This window comes from Bos mutus, chromosome 8 (genome assembly GCF_027580195.1).
Source record: "Bos mutus isolate GX-2022 chromosome 8, NWIPB_WYAK_1.1, whole genome shotgun sequence".
Classification (NCBI taxonomy): domain Eukaryota; kingdom Metazoa; phylum Chordata; class Mammalia; order Artiodactyla; family Bovidae; genus Bos; species Bos mutus.
The window spans coordinates 46,455,283-46,479,110 of NC_091624.1; the positions used below are offsets into that span (position 1 = coordinate 46,455,283).

General features: G+C 49.3%; 1 protein-coding gene across 2 annotated transcripts in view; it reads right to left on the bottom strand.

The window, feature by feature from the left end:
* ANKS6 (ankyrin repeat and sterile alpha motif domain containing 6) overlaps positions 1-23,828 on the bottom strand; it is a 54,640-nt gene that overhangs the window by 27,629 nt on the left and 3,183 nt on the right. For both annotated transcript variants that reach the window (XM_070375545.1, XM_070375544.1), the window contains exons 2-11: positions 18,470-18,960; positions 13,700-13,744; positions 12,820-13,024; positions 11,951-12,057; positions 10,180-10,328; positions 8,677-8,875; positions 7,827-7,876; positions 4,733-4,936; positions 3,541-3,694; positions 500-669 (exon numbers count right to left, since the gene is read on the bottom strand). In XM_070375545.1, the coding sequence (XP_070231646.1) occupies positions 500-669; positions 3,541-3,694; positions 4,733-4,936; positions 7,827-7,876; positions 8,677-8,875; positions 10,180-10,328; positions 11,951-12,057; positions 12,820-13,024; positions 13,700-13,744; positions 18,470-18,960 (1,774 nt within the window). The remainder of the gene's footprint in view (positions 1-499; positions 670-3,540; positions 3,695-4,732; positions 4,937-7,826; positions 7,877-8,676; positions 8,876-10,179; positions 10,329-11,950; positions 12,058-12,819; positions 13,025-13,699; positions 13,745-18,469; positions 18,961-23,828) is intronic.

Sequence of the window (23,828 nt, forward strand, 5' to 3'; positions counted from 1 at the left end):
AAGATGTCACTAGTGGAAGGATAAGGTAGGAGGGTGATTACTGCTACAACTGTCAACAGTAACCCCCGACACTTACACAGGTGTACCAGGTACCAGCCCCATTCTAAATGCTAAAATGTGAGGCTGAGATTAGAACCCAGGCAGTTGCTCCTGAAACCACTAGGAACCCTTTTGTTCTAAATCAACAAACAAAAACGTGTTGTGTGAGACTGGATGACCAGCACAGGGCTGTGAACCTGGTGCTCACCCCAGCAGCACCCCATACCTCTGCACCCGTCCCACCTGGAGGTATCTTGGGGGAGGTGAACACGCGTGCACACGACACCAACGGCATGGGGCGTGATCTTGGAAACCACACTTCTTGGAAAGCCCAAGGGCAGCCGGATGGAAGGTTTAGTCTGTCCCATGACAGCGGCACTGCCTGCACTCCCCAGGGTGTCAACGGTGCTAGGACAGGATCTACAAGCATCAGAGGAGGAGACGGAAACAGAACAAGCACCTTGCCACCAGGAACACTGCTGCCTGCCGGGGAGACCGGGAGTTCAGACGGGCTGGAGCTGGGCGCTGGCCCAACAGGACTTGACCGATGGCTGGGCTTCTGCTCAGATAATCCAGCTGCTTTTTTCCTCTGGGCAGCGATCTGGGAGAGGACACTGTCTATGCTGCCACCTGAGGAAAGAGGAATAGGAATGACTGCCAAGGTCCAAAGCACTGCATCGTGGGCAGTGGGTGTCAGGGGCTGACCCAGCTGAGCCGAAACCACATCGCCCAGACCATCCTCTGGCTCTGGGTCAGGGCTGACCACAGGACTGCGTATGACAACTGGCAGGTGGACAGGCCACCGAGGCTCCAGTTTCTGCTCACTTTCCACCACACCATGGCCAACTCAGCCTTCAGCAGGCCAGACACCAGGCCAGCCCTGGGTTACCACAGCAGCCCCTCCCAGTGCCCTCTAACAGCCACACACATTGCCCCACCAGGGCTCCTCCAACACCATCCAACATCCTCCCCAGCTCCGCATTCTGAACCTCACATCCCCAGCTACTCCCACAGCTGTGTCAATAGCCTTCTCACTCCATAACATTCAGGGGCTCGGCTTCCTTGCTTGACTCATGATTGCCACGTTCCCTCTCCCTGTTTCTCCAAATCTATCAGCAACCTTGAATTATGATGAAGGGAAAAGGGAAAATGATAATATCCAGGGCTAGGGAGGGCATCAGAGGGGGAACACTGATAACTACGATTTACAGGGCACTGACCAGGTGTCAGGCACTGCTGGAAATATTTTACATGTATAAACAGGGCCGTTCTGGAAGGCAAAATGGAAAGCTTCAAAAACAGGCAAACCCATTGACCCTGCCACCCTGATTCAAAGGCACTTACATTAAGCAAATCACTAAGCAAGTGTGTAAGCCCAGTGCTCTGAAGCCATTACTTAGAGTGGGATCTACAGGAGCAAAAATCTGGAACAGCCTCAGTGTTCAACAAGAGGGAACTGGTTAATTAAAATTGTGACACCTCACATGAGTGGAAGGCTGTTTGGTTATTTAAAAGATGCTGTCCACAGGGAACTCTGTTCAATGTTATGTGGCAGCCTGGATGGGAAGGGAGTTTGGGAGAGAATGGATATATGCATGTGTATGGCTGAGTCCCTTTCAGGCTGTCCACCTGAACATATCACAACATTGTTAACTGGCTATGTGCTAAGTCACTTCAGTTGTGTCCAACTCTTTGCAACCCTATGGACTGTAGCCCACCAGGCTCTTCTGTCCATGGGATTCTCCAAGCAAGATTACTGGAGTGGGTTGTCATGCCCTCCTTCAGTGCTGCTGCTGCTGCTGCTAAGTCGCTTCAGTCGTGTCCGACTCTGTGCGATCCCATAGACGGCAGCCCACCAGGCTCCCCTGTCCCTGGGATTCTCCAGGCAAGAACACTGGAGTTGCCATTTCCTTCTCCAGTGCGTGAAAGTGAAAAGTGAAAGTGAAGTCACTCAGTTGTGTCCAACTCTTAGCGACCCCATGGACTGGCAGCCCACCAGGCTCCTCCATCCATGGGATTTTCCAGGCAAGAGTGCTGGAATGGGGTGCCATTGCCTTCAGTGCTACTTCAATATAAAATAAAAAGTTTAGAAAATGAAAGAATCTGTAGATACACGTGCATTGGCATAAAAAGGTGGTTACAACATGGAAACAGGCACAGAGAGGGAAAAGGTTGCAAAGCAGAGTATACTCAGAAGTCAGCCTGCCTGCGCGTGGGCCTGGCTCTGCTGTTTCACTGCTGTGTGACTCTGGCTGAGTTAATTGAACTCCCCTGAGCCCCAGTTCCCCGTTCTGGACTCTGGGGAGGCTACCTCACAGGTTGTTGGAAGACTGAAGGAGATAATCCACTTAAAGGGCACTGTGCCTGGCACACACTAAGTGCTCAAAAACTTATTCTTCTTTCAGAAAGAAGCGAAATGTACCTTGCAAGATATACATCAAAATGTTAACAATGATTCCTAGTGGGTGATATTATACTTTTTTTTGCCTTTTGCTTTAGCTGGTTTTCAAGCTTTCCCACAAGAAGCATGCATTACATTCCTATGATGGCATAAAGCATGGTGCCTTCCTGCAAAGCTCGCTTTACTTAATCCTGGATGCCCTAGGAGAAGACTAGAAAGTATCCTGTAACCAGCCACATTACCTTTTTCCATATTCTGTTTTGTTTGGTTTTTTTACAGCATTTACTATTCTCAGATTAAAAAAAAAAAAAAATTGCCAGGCAAGAATACTGGAGCAGGATGCCATTTCCTTCTTCAAGGGATCTTTCCGGATCAGGGATTGAACCCACGTCTCTTGCATCCTCTGCATTGGCAGGTGGGTTCTTTACCACTAGCATCACCTCGAAAACCCCTACTTAAACATCTATTCAAAATTATCTGTTTGCACCAGAATACAACTTCCTACAAAACTGACTTTGAATTTTTTATTGCTACGTGTTCTATCACCTAGACTTTGGCTTATATCTAATAAGTGGCCAGTAATATTTTCTGAAAGAATATGGTAAATAAATGTAATGATTGAAAACAAGTAAACTTAAAGAGAAGGAAAGTATGCCATAAGCCCAAAATAACGGTAGGGCAAACGGCTTTGAGTTTTAATTGTCACCTCCTTGCTGTGTACTCCTGGGCAAATCCATTAACCACTCTGAGCTTCAGTTCCTTCATTTGTTCATTGAAGAATCAGGATGAGAAGATACGTAAGGTTTAACCTTCAAGGATTTTAAACACCACAAAAACACTATTCATTTCTCTTAGTTTCTTGCAAAATTTTCTAACAAAATAGACCATTACAGACTATCTCTTCCCTTACCACTCCCCACTTTCTTGCCCTAAGAAACTGCATAAAACAGACTCGGATTGTGAATTCACTGAAAAATCCTTTAGGCACATCAAGGAGAAAGACAGTGCGCATGCAGTGGTCTCAAGGACTGTCTGCAGTTCACACCCTCAACCCTAAGTGATCTTCCTGTGTTCCTGGAGTGGGCTGCCTGGGTACCCACCTGAGCGGTTATGCAGCTCCCCACCATGCCTGCTCATGCCTCCTCCCCCACTGGAGCCACCAGAGGAATGAGGTGAGTGGTTGAAGTTTCCAGAATTGGCGGGGGAGGCTGGGCTTCTGGAGAGAGATGGAAATTTAACTGGCCTGACGAGAGTCTGCAAGAATAAGGCAGATATGGCAGTTAGGGTGTGCTGTTCATTCCATCTGACACACAGGTCATGATGGGGAGGGCCCTGGAGTTCAGCTGGCCCATCCTAGCCGATCCTTGCTCAGTCTGCGAGGAGGCCCCCAAGGGATGGGAGTGCACATCTACCTGCTGACAACTCGACCAACCACTAGCTCAGGCTAAGCACCTGTGACACCACTTCCCACAGGTCACCCACCTCCTCCCATGTGGTGGACTTAACATAAACTCACTCTGTCTCTTTTAAACACTTCCAGGCACCAGGGCCTTGGTCTCCAACTAGTGATTTGGCATTACAACAGTCCAGGAAGGCAATAGCAAGCACCAGGGTGTCAGACAGAGACGGGGGCTCTGAGTGGCTCCTGTCACTCAACACAAAGCAGCAGGGTCAGGGTCTAAGTCCCTGAATCTCCATTGTCTACAGTCTGCTCGTGTGGGTATCAGCTCCCACATTGAGAGGGACCGCCTCAGTGCATCACAGCAACACACTGAGGGCCAGCAGGTCAGAAACCACCATGGTCAGAAGGACAGAAGTCACACTCTGGTTGCAAGAAAACTCTAGGAGCACACAGAGCGGTCTCCAGTGTTTGAGTCTGGTCCTGAACCTGTGCAATAATGTGGTGTGGAGCCTGATTAAAGCCAAGAACCTGATTTTGGGTCCCAGCATCCTCAACCCCACGTGGCTCGGTGACCTTCAGCAACTACCTCCGTTCTCTGGGTTGTTGGTTCATCTATTAAAGGGAACATTGGGTTAGATCAGGTCTTCAACCTATGTTCCTCAGAGGTCCAGGATTCCAGGGACAGGGGCTTCCACTTTCGTTCACTCTAATCTGCTTACATATTTAATTCCTTTGTAGGGTTTCATTAGACAAAGGAGTATCACTCACTTAAAATAAAAAGCTACAGCCCCCCTAGATCAGAAGGGATCTGAGGTCCCTCTGCCTGCAATCCATCACGACATCAGAGAGTAGTAGATGAAACGTCGAAGTGTGTGAACTGGACAACTTACACTGTCCGTGCTCCCTCCACCCGTGGGGTGGCCTCTGCCGGCTCTCTGAGGCAGCACAGTCTTCATGGGGTCTGCCTTCCCGTTGTGACATGTCCGGGACCGATCCGAGCTCCACAGCTCAAAGCTGGAAGGGGGCAAGAAAGGGGGGATGACTGCCTTCAGCTTGTCGCTCGGGAGTCTGGTGAAGGGGGCTCCATTTCGAAGCTGAAAAAGACAGGCTGTGGGTTAGGCAAGCCCCAGGAGGGCTCCTAGCTCTGGGAAGAAGACTCCAGGTCTCCCCTGCTTCTCAGAGAATGGCAGCACCCCCGAATCCCATCCCCCACCACAGCCAAGCCAGAAACCCACGTGATGTTCTCAGCTCTCCTCCCAGCAAGTGAGTGATACCCTCGTCTGCTCTGCTCCACAACCCCAGGTTCTCTTGGGTCTGTGCACAGCAACAAGACTAGCACAGGGGGAGAGGCTGCAGAGAGCCATGGGGGAGTCTAGAAGTGCTGGGTGTGCTGTGCTGGGAGAGGGCCCTGCAGACCAAGGGAATGGAATGCAGGAAGGACTGGAGACAAGAGGAGCAAGACCAGTGTGCAGAACAGCAAGGAGGCTGGTGTGGCTAGAGCCGGGGTTCCAGGAGGCGGGGATGAGGGCACTGGCAGGCCCAGGCTGGCTCTCTGCAAGCCCAGCAGACACCCCCATCCCCCATCCCACCACCTCCTTCCTGCTCTAGCCACACCTCCCACTGCTGACATTTTTAACTGCAATTTTATTTTAAGTTTTGAAAATGCGATTTGGGGTCAGTATAAAATCCACACCATGATAACTGGTGGATCATCAAGGAAAAGCTTTCACGTGGTCCACAGTAACTTTAATTAATAAAAGAGAGTGAACTTGGTGCCAGATGGTTCTTTGCAGGGAAGGGCATCCCACAGCTAAACCTGCCTCGGGAGCCAGGCAGGCGGGCATCTCCGCAAGGATGGCTGCAAACGCCTACTCAGCAGAGCACCCTGGCCATCCTCCATCTGCCACCAGGCAGGTGGGCACACCGCCGCCCTCTACAGGGCATAAGGAGGTGGGACAGGAGAGCAACAAGATGGGAAGTGGGGAGCCTCCTGGGTTCCCATCAAGGCACTGTCCTTCTTTTCTGAGAGTCCGTGAATAAGGGCTGACCCCTCTGGACCTCAACAACTTCATCGGCATAAGGATAATTCATCAGAGCTGTGAAAACAAAAACTAGGAACCCCAAAGTCCAGCAGGTCAATCTTGGATAAAGAGATGATGGAATGTTACATCATTTAATCATTGGATGCATTGGGGCCAAAGAGTGTTTCTGACACAGAAAAGATGGTCATGACAAACTGTTAATACAGCAGGTTCAGCACAATGGGGGAAGATAACAGTGCATCACCGGCTCAATGGACATGAACTTGGGCAAACTCCGGGAGACAGTGATAGGGAGGTCTGGCGTGCCACAGTCCATGAGGTCAGAGTCGGACATGACTTAGAGACTGAACAACAATAAAAGTGCCTGACCTGGCATGGTTTTTTGGGATATAGGTGAGTGAATATATGCAAACTGCAACAAATACTTAATAAGCATTTGGCTGGTACATATTTAGTGCTGTGCTAAGTATTTGTTTATTATATATAGCATGATATCATATTCACGGATACAAAAAAATGACTAGGAAAAATACTCAAAAGATATATGCCACAAAATGTCAATCATGATTATATCTGGATGTGTGACCAAGGGCAATTTTTTCTTTATACTTTACTGCATCTTCCAAAAATTCAATAAGATCATTTCTGTCTACATACTGAAAGCAATTATTGCTATTTAATAACATTATCCAATGTTGTAAGTCCCACGGTCAGTGTGCAGATACCAATTTATACCTATCTCACAGCAGGGCAGAGCAGACAGACCCCATCAGGGCCCCAGAGATCCTGGGGTAGCTTAGTTCTTTGGGGGCACCTCTGCTTCCTTCTTCTCTCCAACACTGCCCTCTCCTGGCCAGCCTCCAGATTAGGGCCTCAGAGTTAAAGGGACTCGAGCCCAACTCCAACCAGGAGACTCTCATTTCAGAGAAGAGAAATGAAGCCCAGAGAAGTGAGGTAACACATCCAAGGTCACACAGCAGATAAATAAGAGTTCACTCTGGGTCAGACGTTATGTTAAGATCTTCCTGGAGATTATACTTAAAAACCACAACCATGAGGGATAGCATCTCCTACGGAAGAGAAGGCTAGCTATTGCCTAATATCCATCCTCCATATCTCCTTCACAGACATGCCTGATAGATAAGCACATGACCAACTTGGAACAAAGACTTCTATGCAGTGTGAATGGGCCATGTGACTAAATTCTGGCCCATTTTATGTTCGCAAAAAGTGATGTGTGAATTTCCAGGAAACTTCTTTACAGACACCTGGCCTGTGCCCATGGTCACCTCTTCTCCAGTCATCTTTGCTGTCAGCTGGAATGAAGCAGTAACGGATGGAGCTCTGGCAGCCATCTCAGACCAAGAGGTAACCTTGGTAGTAGAAGCCATGCCAGGGAGACCAACAGGTAAAAGGAACCCAGATCTCTAATTCTATGGATCAATGAACCAGTCTTGAACTTCACTTACTTTAAATATCCTGTCAAATTTATGCCAATCATTCGGGGATTTTGTTACTCACAGCTGAACCTAAAACTGATACATTTCTAATTTATAGATGAAGACACTGCGGCCTCTCTGAAGCTGGAAATATACTCTCTTCTTTGACTCCTGTCTCCTTGGCTCTCCATAAAATGGTAAGTCCAATGTCACCATCAGTTCCTCCCCTGACACGGCCCCTGTACTCAGTGCTACCTCCCTGATAACATGATCAGGGCTTAGCCCTGGCTGCTAAGTACCAGCACAGCCCTACCCAGAATTTAGGGCTGGCATCTATTCTGATTCCTTGGTGCCAGAGATATACCCATTGCTAAACATTTTGACATCGACCCCATCTGTAACCACCACAAAGAAAGACAAATGTGACCACATCCCTCCTTATAAGTCAATCCACTAACGATTGGAAGAGATCTGAAATGCTTTTAGAAAAGCCCCACACTCACCATGGTTGTCAATAACACATCTTCCTTTTCTCCTCTTGTGCTCCCAGTACCTGAGAAACAAATGGAAGTTTCCTGAAATGACCCCCTCCCCCAACCACAACGAATTCACAGCATGAGGACAGGTGACCAGGTCAGCCTTCATCCTGGAAAACCAACTCTCTTGAGTGATTAAATATTTAATAATAATTGGTATTCAATACTTGAAGAGAAAAGAAGCATTTAAAAGCTATCTTAGAGTGTGTTTGCAGCTTTTCCATAAACCATTGTCATGCTGGGTCAGACAGTGGTATGTCGAGCTCAATAGTCTGTCTCAAACAATGGTACCCAAGGAACTAGTCCGGGTATGGAGAGTCGGACTGTTAGAACGGATCTGACCTAATCAGTTTTCCAGTGTGGGAATCTTCTTCAGTGCCCTGGCAAAGTCATCCAAGCTGTTGACTATCTCCAGTGGTGGGGAGTTCACTATCCCCACTCCAACCCTAGTAACTCATTCTACTTCAAAACACTGCTGGTGGGTGCAGACCAATCACATTTGGCAAGAAGGAAAATCTCCTATCAAAGGCTAGGGAGAGACAGTGACTGGCCAAAGGTTTCTCAACAGGGCATGCAGGACAGGAAGCCGGGATTTGCTGCCAGCCTCCCCATTCTACCCTTAGCAGTCAGTCCCTTTGATGAACTTCTGTCCCTTAAGTCTTCACCAAACTGGCCATTCTGCGCCAGTGTCACATCCCAACATCATCATCTCTCTGCCATCAGCCCAGGAGTGGGGATGAAGGGCAGAGGAAGAGGGCAAAGAGGTTCAGGCTTTGACCATTCTGGAAATCCTACCACACATGCAACTTTTTCTTACCATTGTCTTTGGTCATGGGGGCCACATCAGGGAGCCCAGAGCGGCTGGTCTTGTCCAGGGGTGCCGCCCTCATTGTGGAGTCCAGTGCTGGCTCTGGCTCATCACAGAAAGGCAATGGCTGGTTGCTGGACAGCCCACGCGGCAGTGTTTGCATCAGTTTAAGCTTCCGGAACCGATTAGACATTCGGTTCCACCAGGACTGCCAAGGGAATGCAGAGCAGAGGTCAAGCCCCAACAATACCGAGCCCAGGGAGAGCAACCACCCTCCACACGTGCCCCACCTCCCCTCTCCTGGGCCCACTGAAGGCATTACCCATCAACCACAGTACCCTTAGTTCTCTCCAAATCCTTCCTGACCCAGCCTGCAGAGGGCCTTTCCAATAGTCTGGAGGTGGCAGGGAACCCAATTTGCTAACACCCTACATCAATCTCCTCATTACACAGTCTGAGACACAGAGACCCAGCCATGTCGACTTGCTGGACGTCTTAGAGTCCAAGAGGGATGGACAGATGGACACAGAGGCAACACCAAACACCTTAACATCTCAAGCTACATAACCTCCTTCCCCCTATTCCAGTAACAATGTGAGAGCTATCAGGTTGTCCACTCCAAGGCCTGGGCCATCTGCTCCTGCAGCTGATGCCTCTTCACCTAGAGAGAGGACAGGTGCCACCCCCAGGGCATCTACACAACCCCACGAGAGCTCAGAGGTTACTGGCATGGCACCAAAGGGAGGCTGCAAGGCCTTGGTCTACAGAGATGGCAGTAAGGCAAGGATGACGAGATCTATGCAAACAACACTGAGAGGAAGGATCCAGGGCCTTGGGTGAGCAACAGACATGAGAAGAATGCCAAGTCTGCAGATCTGAGAAAGTGTTGGAACCCCAGCCAGGAAAAGGGAAAAAATAATTTTGATTTTCAACAAGCAGAGCAGGGCTGGGAGGATAAGACATTCAAAGAGAAACATTCAACTTGCAGTTTAGAAATAAGCAGCTGGAGCTTGGTTTCTGGGGCTTCCAGTAGCAGCTGATGGGGGCCTGTGGACCACAGACAGGCCCTAGAATGCGCAGTCAGCAAATACTGTCCACACTGAAGCACAGGCCACAGACAGATGGCCAGGGAGGAGAGGTGTTCGAGGCTAGCCAGCTCAGCACTACATCATGCAAAAAGTGTTAACCATTCTCTACATTTATAAATTGCATTTCTGCATCAAAATCTGGGGTTTTAGTTTCTCCTGAAAACGAAGGGAAGATGTAGCAACATGGACCCACACACTTGCAAGCAGCCACTACTGCCACTAAGTGGCTACGATCACCTCCGTTTTCCCTGGTCACCACCGTTCCTTACTGCTCACCTCCAGTTTACTTCCTGCCCCTACTGTTAACCCTACTTGTTACCCTGTCCTAAAGCAGCTCTGGGTAATGAGGAAGTGGCAAGCATCTTCCTGCTTCACCTATCCAGGCATGGCTCTCTGATGCTCTTCAAGACAGGAAAAGGCAAACCTTGAGCCCGCCTTTGTCATCAGGCAGCACCGGGACACTCCAGGGCTGTCGGACCTTCGAGTGGGGCAGAGGTGGCGGGTGGCTGGGCCGGCCTTTGTCTTTATTCACCTGCATGCAGACAGATGCCAGCAGTCGAACAAGTTCCGTGTCTATGGACACAAAAGGCAGCCTTTTACCTGCAAATATGTCTGTTGGGCCATGGGGACAGGGGTCTCAAGACGACCCCCAGCAGCCTGAGAACTCAGTCCCGCAGTGCCAGCACCTGTGTTACTCTGGGATCCAGGTGCCCGCCTCTCCACTGGCTCTTCAGAAGGGGCGCACATGGCAGCAGGGTTTAATCCACTTAAACAGAAATAAAAACCAGATGCCCTGTCCTACCAGGAGGGCAGAGGGGTGAAGTGTTTAAAAAGTAGAGGCTCTATAGCCAGATGACTGAAGTTGGAATTCTGCCTCTGTTCTTCCCAGGCTGTGTAACTGCAGGTCAATCAAGGGGTGACAGTACCCACCACATAAAGGTGTCTGAAGGACCTGAGGGAATTCCCAACATATGGTAAGTGCTTAAGAAAATTAAGTAGCATTAGTTGTTATTATTAACTCAACTAGGCTATTAAAAAAGCAACAAGCAGAATTGAGAAAAAAATACTATGAACTATGAATATGCTTTTCTCTTGACTGTTGCTTTTTTTTTTCTCTCCAGCATGTGTCTCTTTGAAAATTTCAGGCAAAAACTTCATTTGAAAACCCACTAGGAAAAAAAATCCACTGGGGTAGGTTGTTTTATTGGGAAAGGCAGGGAGGATGAATGGAGGGAAGGAAGAGACACAGTGGAAGAGATAAAGCTGTTGGAGAAAAGCCTGGGTGCGACGCAGTCCAGGGTCCCTGGCAGACTACACGCAAGGACAGAGACCACGCGACCTGCGTGGAGGGCCCACCTCTCCAGCCAGGGTCAGTTACTCCTGGGCACAAGCTCTCTGCGAGGGTAAGATGGAACCAGCATGTATCTGTGACAAGGGGGTCCCACAGGAGGGGAGGGTGAGGGGGTGGTTGTGCTGGCAGTGAGGAAGGGCACTTGGCCTGCTGCCCCCGTACTGAGAGGCAGAGGGAGCCCCTCCACTCGAGGAGGCAGAATCCTCCCCTCCCCAAGTCAGCAGGGTAGGATCCAGCTCAGGACTCAGAGGCTGTTAGGTCAGAAGAGCCTTCCAGCTTCTCCCTCTCTGGGCTAAAACTTGGGGGTCCCAAGAGAGACCCCTTACCCCCTGAGTTAGCTAACGGGAGGCCACAGGTTCCAGAGGAAGGCCTGTCAAAGTGGCAGAGGGTCCAAGGTCCTAGCAAGTGCTAGCTGGGGGTTAGTAATGTTGACAAGACCCTTGACCTGGAGCTTCCACCTACACAATAAGCCAAGGCGGTCCCTGCTTTGTCTATTCTCCTTGTCCACGGGGGCCCGTTTGCTCCTGAGTCACTCAGTTTCCAGCTGAGAGGCACAGATACCATTCCAGGATTTGTGTGGATGGCCAAGGCCTTCCTGCCTGGAGACTCCTGGAAGGCTGGAGCCAGAAGAGGCCTCAGGGACTAGCCAGTCCCAGCTGTGCCCATTCTCCCCAATGGCCTTCACTTGGGAGAAGTGAAGACTTGCCTGAGGCTCTGTGGGGAGCTCTGGGGGCTTGACAGTGGCTTCTGCCTTGAATACGCAAGTGCTTACACACAGGGGATGATCTGGATTCCCAGCCAGAAAACCCAGCAGGTTTAAAACGCTTTTCCTAAAACAACCCACCAGGATCGCTCAGCAGCATCACTAGGTCAAAGGCTGTGTACCCATTTTTTGCACGAAGAGTAACATCAGCTCCTTGGTTTAGCAGATATTTGACAATCTCTTTGTTCCTGTGGAAGAAAGAAAAAGCCTGAGTGAGACCTGCTGAAAGGGAAAATGTGGCCTTGCTCCTGGGCAACAAGAGCGGTGGCTTTAACTCCAGCAGCATCTGTGCACGTGAAAGAGGGCTCGGAAAGCTGTCTCCCAGCCCTTGTTCCCTACCCTGCAGGCAGTCATGACAGAAATCAAAGCCTGAGTGCTCCTTCCATGAATAAAATGAAAACACAAGGCTCTGCCCCCAAACCACCGGCTCCCAGGACCACACACAGACCCCATCCCTCCTGCCCCTCACTGGGACCTGATTGAAGTCCTCCGGCAGGCCAGAGTCTTTGATGTGGAAGTCTGAGGATCAAATGAGGAAGAAAATCACTTTCAGAGGACACAGGAGAGTGCTCTGATCACCTGAAGTGGGGCAAGGACGGAGCCCCTAATTTGGAATCAGATCACCACTGATCAAGTGCAAGGCTATGTGCAAATCCCTGCCCCTTGGTCAGCCTGCCCCAAGGAGGAGGCATCCAGGAAGGAAGAGGGGTGAATGGATGAGAAGGGATGCGGAAGCACCAGGTAACACTGCCGAGGCAATAGGAAATCTGGACACAAAGGGTAGGAATGCAGGACAGACCAAGCCTGCACCGTTTTGAGTGTCTCAGCATCTTCACAATGGGCAGGGTGCTTATCTGCAGCATCTCAGGACCAGCAATCCATCAGGCACCCTATTTCAGCCCAGGGCACCCTCTTAGGCTCCCTGATGAGGGGACGGGGCTGGCACTGACCCGTGGTAGGTAGCCTGCATGAGGGCTGTCCAGCCGTGGGCACTGTCCTGCTTGTCCACGTCAGCATGCCTCTCCACCAGCAGCTGCACCAGAGGCAGCTGTCCCATGACAGCTGCCAGCATCAGTGGGGTGGCCCCATCCCCGTTAACCAGGTTCACATGGTTGGGGTCTTCATCAGCAATCTCTTTGACCAGCTGAAAGTTTCCTGCCAAAGAAGCAGAAGTCCCGGTGATCCACGGGCCTGGCACTGCAGGATGATTTACCCAGTGGCTTCCCGTAACAAATGTGCTGAGCTGGCCTCTGTACTGGGTGGCTGCACCTCGCAGGGGCTATAAAGATGAGTCAGAGGTAGCCCCTACTCTCCAATCCTTCAGTCTACAAGGGATGGAGGCAAGCACGCAAATAGCTTTACTGAAAGAGAGACGCGTTATTGATATCTTAAGAGAAGAGTGATGATGAGGGGCAATGCACATGCAGAAAGAGAGCCCAGGTCTCCCTAAGAGGTGAGGATCAGGGTGGGCTTCCTGGAGGTGTAGGTCTGTTTCAGGAGAGGCAATTCTACTAAATAGTTCTTTATTACAAAGAGAGTGGAGTAGGCAGCCAGCATTTCAGAGGTAAGTAAAAGTTAGGACATAGCCACAGGGTCTAGCAGGAGAAGCAGAGGGGGCCTGAGAAAACAATCTGTAAGTTGTGTGCAAAGCACCATAACTACCAGCCTCCAGGGTCTGAACCTCCCTGGGTGAAACCAGAGTCAGGAAACAGCAAAACACCTGTGTCTTCCTCAAATACTCTGGGTGGCCTGAAAAGGACTATCAATATTAGTTTGGGAGAAACAGTACTGTATTCTTAAATATCCAAAAAGATTTTCTAAAGCGCTTACCCATTTTTAACGCGTGGAAAATATCAGGTCGCCTTTTCTCCTCATCTGGGTAAACAAAGATTTTTAAAAGTTAACCACGGAAAAGTGTAAAATAACAGAAAAGTCACAAGGGTGTAACGACCCAGCCCACCTTTAAAAATGATTTACTTTTCACAAGCAATCTAATCAGAGACCTAGGTAATGGACTAACTCCAGCAGCCCTTCTGGAAGGGTTATCGTCAGACTGTCTGAAAACGCTTCAGAGACAGACTGTGGGAGGTCATCTGGCCCGGAAAACATGAATAAGCAGACTATTTCCGGATCCCACAACTCATAAAGTAGTCTTTTTTAGGCATTCCAAATTTTGGAATGTCCTTTCTCAGATATAACAGAAAAGTATAGTCTTGGAAAAGTCTGTATTCCTATGAAGATTTTAAGAAGAAACAATGATTCTTTTATTCTAAAAAGTAAATGTACAACCATGAAGTAATTCCAGAGCAGGTTTTCATTCTAATACCTAAGACACTGGGCAGCTAAGCCCAGAGGTGGTCATGGTTGCCAATGCTAATATTTGCTTTCTTTCCCAAATAAGCAGCCATCTGAGTGATTCTGAAGGTCACCTATGACCCAAACCTGCAGATGCTCCCATCTGATATCTTCATGCTAGGCCTCGCTGCACCCACCCAATGCCAGCCCCTTCCTTATCTGTTCTCAATCACCCTCCTTGAAGCTAGAGCTAGTGGGTAACCTGCTCCCTCCTGTCACAAAGTAGCCACCCTCACGACTAGTCTTCTCGCTGGTAAGAGCCAACACAGGACTTCCTTTGACTAATACCAGAGGTCAGAGCAGCTGCAGGAGAAAACCTGTGACTCTGCGCCACATCCCTGGTCTTGATCGGCCTCCACCAGCAGCTGGAAGAAGGTGCAGAGTGGCACAAGGAGTCTGGAGCCAGGGTGTCTGGATCCACGTATTCCCAAAGAGATGTGTCTCCTTATCACTGATAATGCAGACAACATGCTAACATGGAGAGCAGGCGGTGGTTGCAGGGGTGGATAATATAGATGGGAAAACACTCCAGAAATTTTTAAGCTCTATACAAACAGCTTCCCTCTTAGCTCAGTTGGTAAATCATCTGCCTGCAATGCAGGAGACCCAGGTTCGATTCCTGGGTAGGGAAGATACCTTCGAGAAGGAAATGGCAACCCACTCCAATGTTCTTGCCTGGAGAATCCCATGGACAGAGGAGCCTGACAGGCTATATTCCACGGGACTGCAAGAGTCAGACACAACTTAGCGACTAAACCACCACCACCACACAAACAGCGATTTTTGTTATCTTTCCTAGTGACCAGCACTCACCCCAGAAAGGGCACCAGTTAACTCCAAGGCACTTATAGCAAAGTATAGGCAGGGCCATGGAACCAAGTGCCTAATTCTGCCTTTGAGATACTATAAAGAAATGATTATGAAACTTCATTAAAAAAATGTCTCATTCCTTTAAGTGTTGAAGAGTCTAATTTGCTATAGGCCACAGCCAAGACTCTTTGACAGAAAAGAATGTGTCAGCTGGGCCTAGTGTTGGTTGCTAAGCAACCATCTGGTACAAACGAATCAATGACAGTCTAGCCTGACCTCAGGAGGCTGGAGCAGCTATGCTCGATGCCAGCTGACCCTGGGCTGGTCCCTTCCTCATTCTGGGCTCCAATTATTGCATCAATATCAGAGCAACTCCAAGGACCCCTCCACAGCCCAGGGAATGATCACAGTGAGGGTGAGGAGGGTGTCACAGTGACGATCACAGCCTCAAGGGTACCCTTTCCTGCAGCTAATGTGAGGGAGAGAGCTGGGAGCCTCCAAGGCCCTGATGGCGGGGTGGGGGGGGTGGTTTCCTAGCACCTCACAAAAAGAGCTGGGGTCAAATACTATTTGTTTAATAATCTGTCATTATTAGTAACATGGCTCTTTTGAAGGCTCTTCTCTGAGAGCCTGAAAATGGAGCACTTTCTCAGCTCCTGCAACTCAGCTGAACTCCCAGCTCCTCTCGGGGGCCACCCAATGACCTGCTTGGTGGTGGCCTGCACCACCCAGTACCTCCACTGCTCCCAAATCCTCCACCTTGCCCCCGTTTTCTTCCTCACCACAGTACTTACCACCTACCTTACTATGTAACTTATTTAACATGCTTATTTCCTACTTCTTGCCTGTCTCTCCTCCAGAACCCAAGGTCCTCAAGGGCAGAGGTTGGATCTGGTTTGTTCACTGGGGCCTAGAATGGTACCTGGTACATTGGCAGTCAACAAATACTTGCAGAATACTGGAATGAACGAATGGTGAATACAAATCCACTTTGGTAGCTTCCACTCACTGCTCTCTATGTGCCAGGCTCCAGGGTATTCTGGGGTACTACCAGCATTATCTTCCTACTGCTCAAGGGACCTCACAAGGCAAGTGCATTCGTTACACCTGTTTTATGAAAGAGGACATTGGAGTCCTAGAGGGACAATGAACATGCTGAGGCCTCCCAGCCACAAAGTGAGAGCTGAGCCTCAAACGCATGTCTGCTCAACAGGGAAGTCTGCTCGTAACCATGACCTGGTCCTGTCAGTTACGACAGCAAAGGTAACAGGTGACGGCAGCTGCTGGCATCTCTCACGTGCTCTCTGGGCTGGGGTGGCCTCATTTGATTCTCACAGTGGTCCTGGGAGGCAGGGGACCTCACTTACGGAAGACAAAATGGAAACTTGGAGAATGGAGGCAACTGGTCAAGGTCTCTCAGCCAGCACAGTCACGTCCAGGTGGAGCCAGGTAGAGGGTGACCTTGGCTACGCCCACCACTGTGTCTGCACCTCCACATTTTGAGGAGAAGAGGGCATTGCTTCCCCAGAGTGCCAGGGCAGTCTGTAAGGAGGTTCGTGGGGAGCTAAGACCCCAGAAACCCGGCTGGAGGAATCTGAGGAAGGAGGAATCAGCTGCACAAGAGGCACAGCTCAGCACCCATAGGTGGGGCACACGTCCCCGACCACCCACTTCTAGGGCAGAGGCCTTGAGCAAGTCGCTTGACCCCCACCCCGAGCCTGACCTCCCTCACCTGCAACATGGATGAATGCTCCCCAAGGGGGAGGTAAGAGCCTGCCTGTCAGGCGTGGAGGCACAGCAGGGACGGGAGGAGGCAGTTCCCTTTTCCGTCTCGGCTACAATCACACCCCAAAGCCTTTAAACGAGGGCAGTGGCCTTGAGTCAAGAAAAACACCCTGGGTGAGACTGGAGCCCTAACTTCTAACTGCAACTCTGCCCGGGACCTGATGCTGAACTGCCATGTTCTGGCCAGAGGGCTCACACACCAGAGGCCAGCTTGTTTTCTGCTCATGACCTCCTGGTAGTTGCCATTGAGTCCATTCTACACAAGAGACACAGGGAGGCTAAGAGAGAGTTACAAGCGTGTCCAGATCCCAGAGGCCCCACAAAGGCTAGACTGGGTGGGGTCACACCCATGCTCTTCCCACGGAACCCCCTACCTCCTAAGTGTCACACAGCTTCTAACAGCCTCTACTCCTCTGACCCTCACTGTCCCCATCCACGCAAAGGTAAGAGATCTCCTGGCTTCAGGCAGGTTTCCTTAGACTTTACTTCTTTTTCCCTTCTGTTTTGGTGTTCTCTCCATTTTTGCCATCTCTCTGTCGTTACATGGTTTTACAACATGTTTATTTCAGAGTTTTCTGACCAGACAGTGTATTTCTAATAAGCATTTCTCAAATTTGCAACATTTTTTGATTGATGGGTTTTCTTTTTTTTTTTAATGGGCCACTTGAATTTTTTTTAAGTTGAAGTGTAGTTGATTTACAATTTCATTGATGGGACTATTTGCGTATTCTCTGGATGGTATCAAACTTTGCAATACTTTCAAGTCTTTTTAGCCAATTTGTCTGCAGACCTTTTCTTTCAATTTTTACCTTTCAGCCTTAAATGCTCACATGCTGCAGCCTGGCCTTACAGCCTGGGCTACCTCAGGAATGATGCAGAAATCAGACCCATTACTGACAGAGGGCACTGCGGCTGTGCAACTCTACATTACATGCTCTGTTACACATGATGAACTAGGGGTTTTAAAACATGGTATGTTCTGTGGCAGATTTGCTAAGGAGTGCTTAGACAGCTCTTTATATGCCAGAAAGATGGCAAAAAGAAAAAAGAAACAGGATACACTAATAGATGCTGAAAAAACACAGCTCAAAAGTAGGCTGAATTTTCTGTGAATTAGTCTTTGGGGACTGGTCATTGGCAGCTGAGGTTAGGCACAGTGCCCTAAGAGCTGAGGTTGCCAAACCTGCCCCTACGCCTGTTTTTAGAATTAGAGTTTTCCTGGAACACAGCCCCACCCACCCTTGACATATCACGTAGGCTGCTTCTACTCTAGCAAAACTGAGGAGTTACAACACACTGTACGGCCCACAAAGCCTACAATATTTGTTATCTGGTCCTTCTCAGAAGAAGTTTGCTGACCACTTTCTAGAAGCGTCCCAGAACCTCCTACACCAGAATCATCTGGTTAGGAGGGAGAGGCCTTGCTGTGCAGGAGTCCAGGCTCTTCCGAGAGCTACAGATCACTCTGTGGAGGGTGGGCCAGGCACCTGCATGCCACGTCTCAAGTTCCCCTGCCCCCTGGGCTGGACTATGATTTCTGCAGGCCCTTTTGTTTGGGCAACCCTTGGCTTTTGCTATTTAAACACAAATCTGGGTCCTCTGGGAAGCCATGGTGGGATGAGGGGTAGGTTAGTGGTGGCACAGCCTGACCTGTCTTGGGCCTGACGGTGGTCAGCGGGTCCAGGTAGTCTGCAAGGTCCCTGTGCTTGCGGTCAAGTGCCACCTCGAAGGCAGTCTTCTCTAGCACACTGAGGTGGTCAGGGTTGGCCCCCTTCTCCACCAGCTGCTGAGCCATGCCAAGCTTCCCGATGAGTGCTGACAGCATCAACGGGCTCCAGCCCACAGTCCGGGCCTCATGGTTGGGGTCTGCGCCCCACTCCATCAGCAGACGCACCACAGCCTCATGTCCATGCTGGATGGCAGCCATCAGGGCCGTGATGTCCAGCAGCTCGTCCCCGCTGTCCCCCTCGCCTGAGGGTTTGTGATGGTCCACGAAGGCACCAGCTTCCAGGAGCAGCTTTACCACACCCAGGTGTCCACCCCGAGAGGCCACGGTGAGTACACTGGCCCCCAGGCGGTTCTGGGCATTGACATCAGCCCCATGATCCAAAAGAAGATGTGCCACGCTCACGTGCCCAAATCTGCCAGGGAGATGGACAATTAGTGACACAAGACACCTGATGAGGAGAAAGCTCATGTAGTCAATTATAAATTGTTAGGGCTTCCCTGGTAGCTCAGTCAATAAAGAATACTCCTGCAATGCAGGAGACCTGGGTTCTATCCCTGGATTGGAAAGATCCCCTGGAGGAGGGCATTGGCAACCCACTCTAGTATTCTTGCCTAGAGAATCCTCATGGACAGAGAAGCCTGGCAGGCTGTAATACATGGGGTCGCAAAGAGTTGGACATGACTGAGTGACTAAGCACATCGGTTGTTAAATTATTAATTATTGAACCATTAATTTTTCACGCTGTAATAGCTGCTTATAATGAAAGGCCTTCCTCTGGTGCTAGGCACACTGCTGGCTCTGTGTCTGCACCACCACAAAGGCGAGACACTGCCCTGTCTATAGTTTCCAATCCAGCTCTGCCATCCACTGCATATCCTGGACAAAGAACTTTAACTTCTTTGTGCCTTCACCTCCTCATCTCTAAAGTGGGGATATGACTGTGTCTACTAAAAGAGCTGTGGAGGATTAAATGAGTTAATATATATAAATATATAATATACATAAAGCACCTAGAACAGTGCTTGTCCAAAGGAAGCACTACATAAATGTCAGCTATTAGAATGGGAATCATTTAAACATTCTTACATCACACAATGTGCCAAGGTCACCCAGCTGGTGAGCGAAATCCACAGGGTCAGAACCCCAGTCTGTCTGAATCCTGCTGCCCCACACCTCGCTGCTTCCCGCGTGGCAGAGCTCATGCAATTCTGCTTCAGAGCTGGGTAAGCTGCCTCTCTGCCTGTGCTCACTCCCCAGGGGCAGGGCCCAAGTCTGACTCACATCTACCCTCCCCAGCCCCAAACACACATGCACAGAAAGCCCACAGAGCCCACGCCAAGAGATGTGGCATAGCTGTGGTCAGCAGAGGCGGGCTGGGGCACCTCTCCCCAGAGGCCTGATGCCCCCTGCTGGCTGGAATGTCCCTTGCTGGCGGCTGAGAATCTAGTCTGGGCCAGACCCTCTCCAGGGAAACTTGAGCAACCTCCCCTGCTGGGGAGACAGACAAGTACCCAACTCCGATACCAGGAAGAGGAAAACAGACGACTCTTCCCAGTAAAATCTCTTCCTTCTGCCACCAGAGGGCAGAAGAGTTCTGTTTTGCAGTATTTGCAAATACACTCTTTCTAGTGCACTCTCTGGGCACAGAGCTGGAAGGGCCCCCCACCCGCCCCGTCCCCCGCCCCCGCCGGCGCGCCAGGTTTTACAAGACGGTAATGTCGGCAGGAGGCCTGCATCTGTGAGGCAGCTTTTGAATGAATCCCTTGTGGCGCTCCCTCCTTTCCGGAAGCGGTTTTGTGTCTCATCTAAACCCAGGGCCTCCCTCCTCCCTGTGGAGGCAGAGCCAAGGCTGAACAATGTTCTGAACTTACAAATACCTTCTGGGCCATGAACCTTAACGGCACCGGGGTCACCCCACCTGCAGAGTGCGGAGTGGCTTGGTGAACTGGCTTCCCCAGCTGCAGGGGGGCCAGGCCTGTCCCGCCCCTTCTCCAAGAGTGGGCGGAATCTGACAAAAAGGCAGAGAGCTGTAACCCCAGCCTGTCTCCCTGCCTGTCCTTCACGATGATATTCTCCAAGCCTAAATCTCATGGCTACTGCCCCACGTCCCACTGCCCGGAAAGGACTGCCAACTTTGTCAACCTCATTTCTTCCCAACTCCCACGCTGTACTCTGGCCGTGCTAACCTGCACTGGGCAATTATTCTCTGTCCACGCCTCTGCCATCCTGCCTTTCTGACCCTCCTGTCCTTTTTGACTAAGCACATCCTTTATCCTGCTGCAGGACTCAGTTCGGATCCCATCTCCTCTGAGCAGCTTCCAGATGATGCCCCCACATCAACTAAGGTACACCTCACCTGAAAACCCACAATCCCCAGTCTTCACCCTTACTGATGTGCCTGGGCCCTCCTTCTATAATTATGTCTTCCTGTTAGACTGCACTCCAGCAGAGCTCAGGCAATTCTGTCAACTGAATGAGTGAATGAACACTTGGCATAACCAAAGAGGATGGTCAAAACAGGCAACAGAAACAGCTGAAGAACTGGTTCAGTTCAGTCGCTCAGTCGTGTCCATGAATCGCAGCACGCCAGGCCTCCCTGTCCATCACCAACTCCCGGAGTTCACTCAGACTCACGTCCATCAAGTTAGTGATGCCATCCAGCCATCTCATCCTCTGTCGTCCCTTTCTCCTCCTGCCCCCAATCCCTCCCAGCATCAGAGTCTTTTCCAATGAGTCAACTCTTCGCGTGAAGAACTGGTTAGATAATTATAAAAGATTACGCTATTTAGTCATCAAGCATGAGATAAAAATCTAGCAGCAGATAACAAGATACTATCCTGTTTTTATCTATTGGATCTTAGTAAGCCCTGAGATAAACTGCTAATAATGTATTTCACAGATGAGGAATCTGAAGATTACAATGGAAAGCAATAATCCAGAATCTCTCAATTTGGAAGTGATTGAGTCAAAACTTGAACCTAGACCCTAAGATCTGAAACTCCAGTTCTTCTGGTATAACAAACTCACAGAGGAAGGAAAAGCCTAAATCTAGGCAGGAATGCTGACACTTGAGATGCTTTCTGAATTCAGGAGTAGCCCAAGAGGCCATTGAAAATTAGGCTGAAAATATAAAAAATGATTCAATGAAGGCTGAGATAATTTGGGGGATGCTAACTTTCTAACAGGTAATTACTGAAGATAGGGAAGCTCGGGGCTTTCTGAGCAGCTGTTACGATTAGCAATTAATTTCAGCAATTAACACCTCTGTTGAAAGACCTGGCATATACTCCCACTCTGAGAGAGCCCTGGACGGAGAAGCCAGCTCTGCCACGCTGGCAGGCAGAAAGTAAGGAAGTCAAGGGTAAAATTGGAGCCAAAATAAACACCACACAACCTGTCCCTTTAGTGTTAAGCAAATTTGGCAAGTGGCTTCCTTGTGGCCAATACCAAGAGGAAAACAGTGAGTTATGGGACTCATAGCTAGGAGCACAGGCTCTGGAGCACCTGCCTAGGTGTGAATCTGACTCTATCCATTCGTAGCTGTGTGGCCTTGGACAAGTGAACTAACTTCTCTGAGCCTCGATTCTCTATCTGTAAAATGGAAGACAGCAGTAGCATTTCCTCAGATTTTGCGTAGACTGAATGAATTCACTCATTTGCAGCACTTAGCACAGAGCTTGACACAAAATAAGTACTCAATAAAGGTTGTTTTAAGAACAGGAAAAAAAAAAAAAAAACATGAATGACACCATCTCTGATGCTGAAACATTCACAAGAGACCCAACTGCAGTCCAGGCACAGGGTCTCTGGTGGTCCTGATCCAATGATGAGCTCTGGAACACAGAGAGCTGTGACAATAAATAGATGCTCACTTCGTTGAAAGTGGTGGCTGCCGGGAGCACCATTGCTGAGGCACGTCTACTTTCATGGAGGAAAAGCACAAGACTGGAATGTGTCAGCACACAGCCATGTGCTTGGCCATCCTGATCCAAGGAAGCCACTGTGGGACACATACAACCAGTCATTTCAGAAAGATCTGGAAGCTCTACAGAGGAGGGATTACAGAAGGCACACTTGGTAGAAGAGAGAGAAGTAGGAAGCCACTTATAAATGTGTGCCCTGAACTAAGTAAGACAGAGGGGAAGGAGAGACAGGATGGCACAGACAGGTACTGGAATGAGGACTTACCTGGAGTTTTAAAGCCTGGAAGAGTGGATGGGGCCACGAAAAGAGACAGGAAACCCCAGAAGTAAGGTCCATAGCCCAAAAGATATTATGGGCACCCCCAGAGAGTGCTGGGCAAGAAATCAGGTGTCCTAAGACAAAGGGTGCCTGACACACTGATAGATGCATAACACACTGCATTACCCATGCGAATGGGCAGCTGAGTGTTACAGCTGGGATGCACTCCCTAGGTGTGTTTATAGACTGAAATAAATGCCCGAGGGCTAAGGTATGGGTAACCAAAGCACAGTACTGCCCATGGGCGATATATCACAAAGCAGTTGAAAATGACATATTTGAAAATAATGCACAATAAAAATTTTCCTGCAATACAAGTTAGATTAGAACAACCATGTGACACTTGGAAATGAACTCAGAAATAAAATATAACTGGGTTATAATGAGAAGATTATGGGTAAGAATGTTGTGATTTCAATGCCTTTGAGAAAATCAAATGGCCATACGTATGGAAAGATGTTTTACTTCACTCAGTTTAACAAGTGCAAATCACAGCCACACTGAAATATTTTTCATTCATCAGATGCAAAAATCCAAAAGTTTAATAATATACTCTGTTGGACAGGTTGTAGAAAAACAGGCACTCATAGACACTGTTTCGGGGAGGGTAAACCGGTACCACTACTGTGTCAGCAGAGTAATGGGTTCCCCAAAGATGTCCAGATCCTAATTCCCAGAACCTGTTAAATTCTGTGGGAAAGGGGAAATTAATCAGCTGACCTTGAGATGGAGAGAGTATCCAGATGAGCTCAGTGGAATCACAAGCGATCTTTAAAAGTGGAAGAGGGAGGTAGAGGAGTCAGAAAATGTGATGACGAAGCAGGGGTCAGAGTGATGTGGTTGCTGCTAGCTTTGTAATAAGTTGTTACAGCAGCCATTGGAAAGTAATACACTTGCATTGAGAGCAATTTGGCAATATCCATCAAAATTACCTAGTAGCTCAGCTGGTAAAGAATCCACCTGCAATGCAGGAGACCCCAGTTCAATTCCTGGGTCAGGAGGATCCTCTGGAGAAGGGATAGGCTACCCATTCCAGTA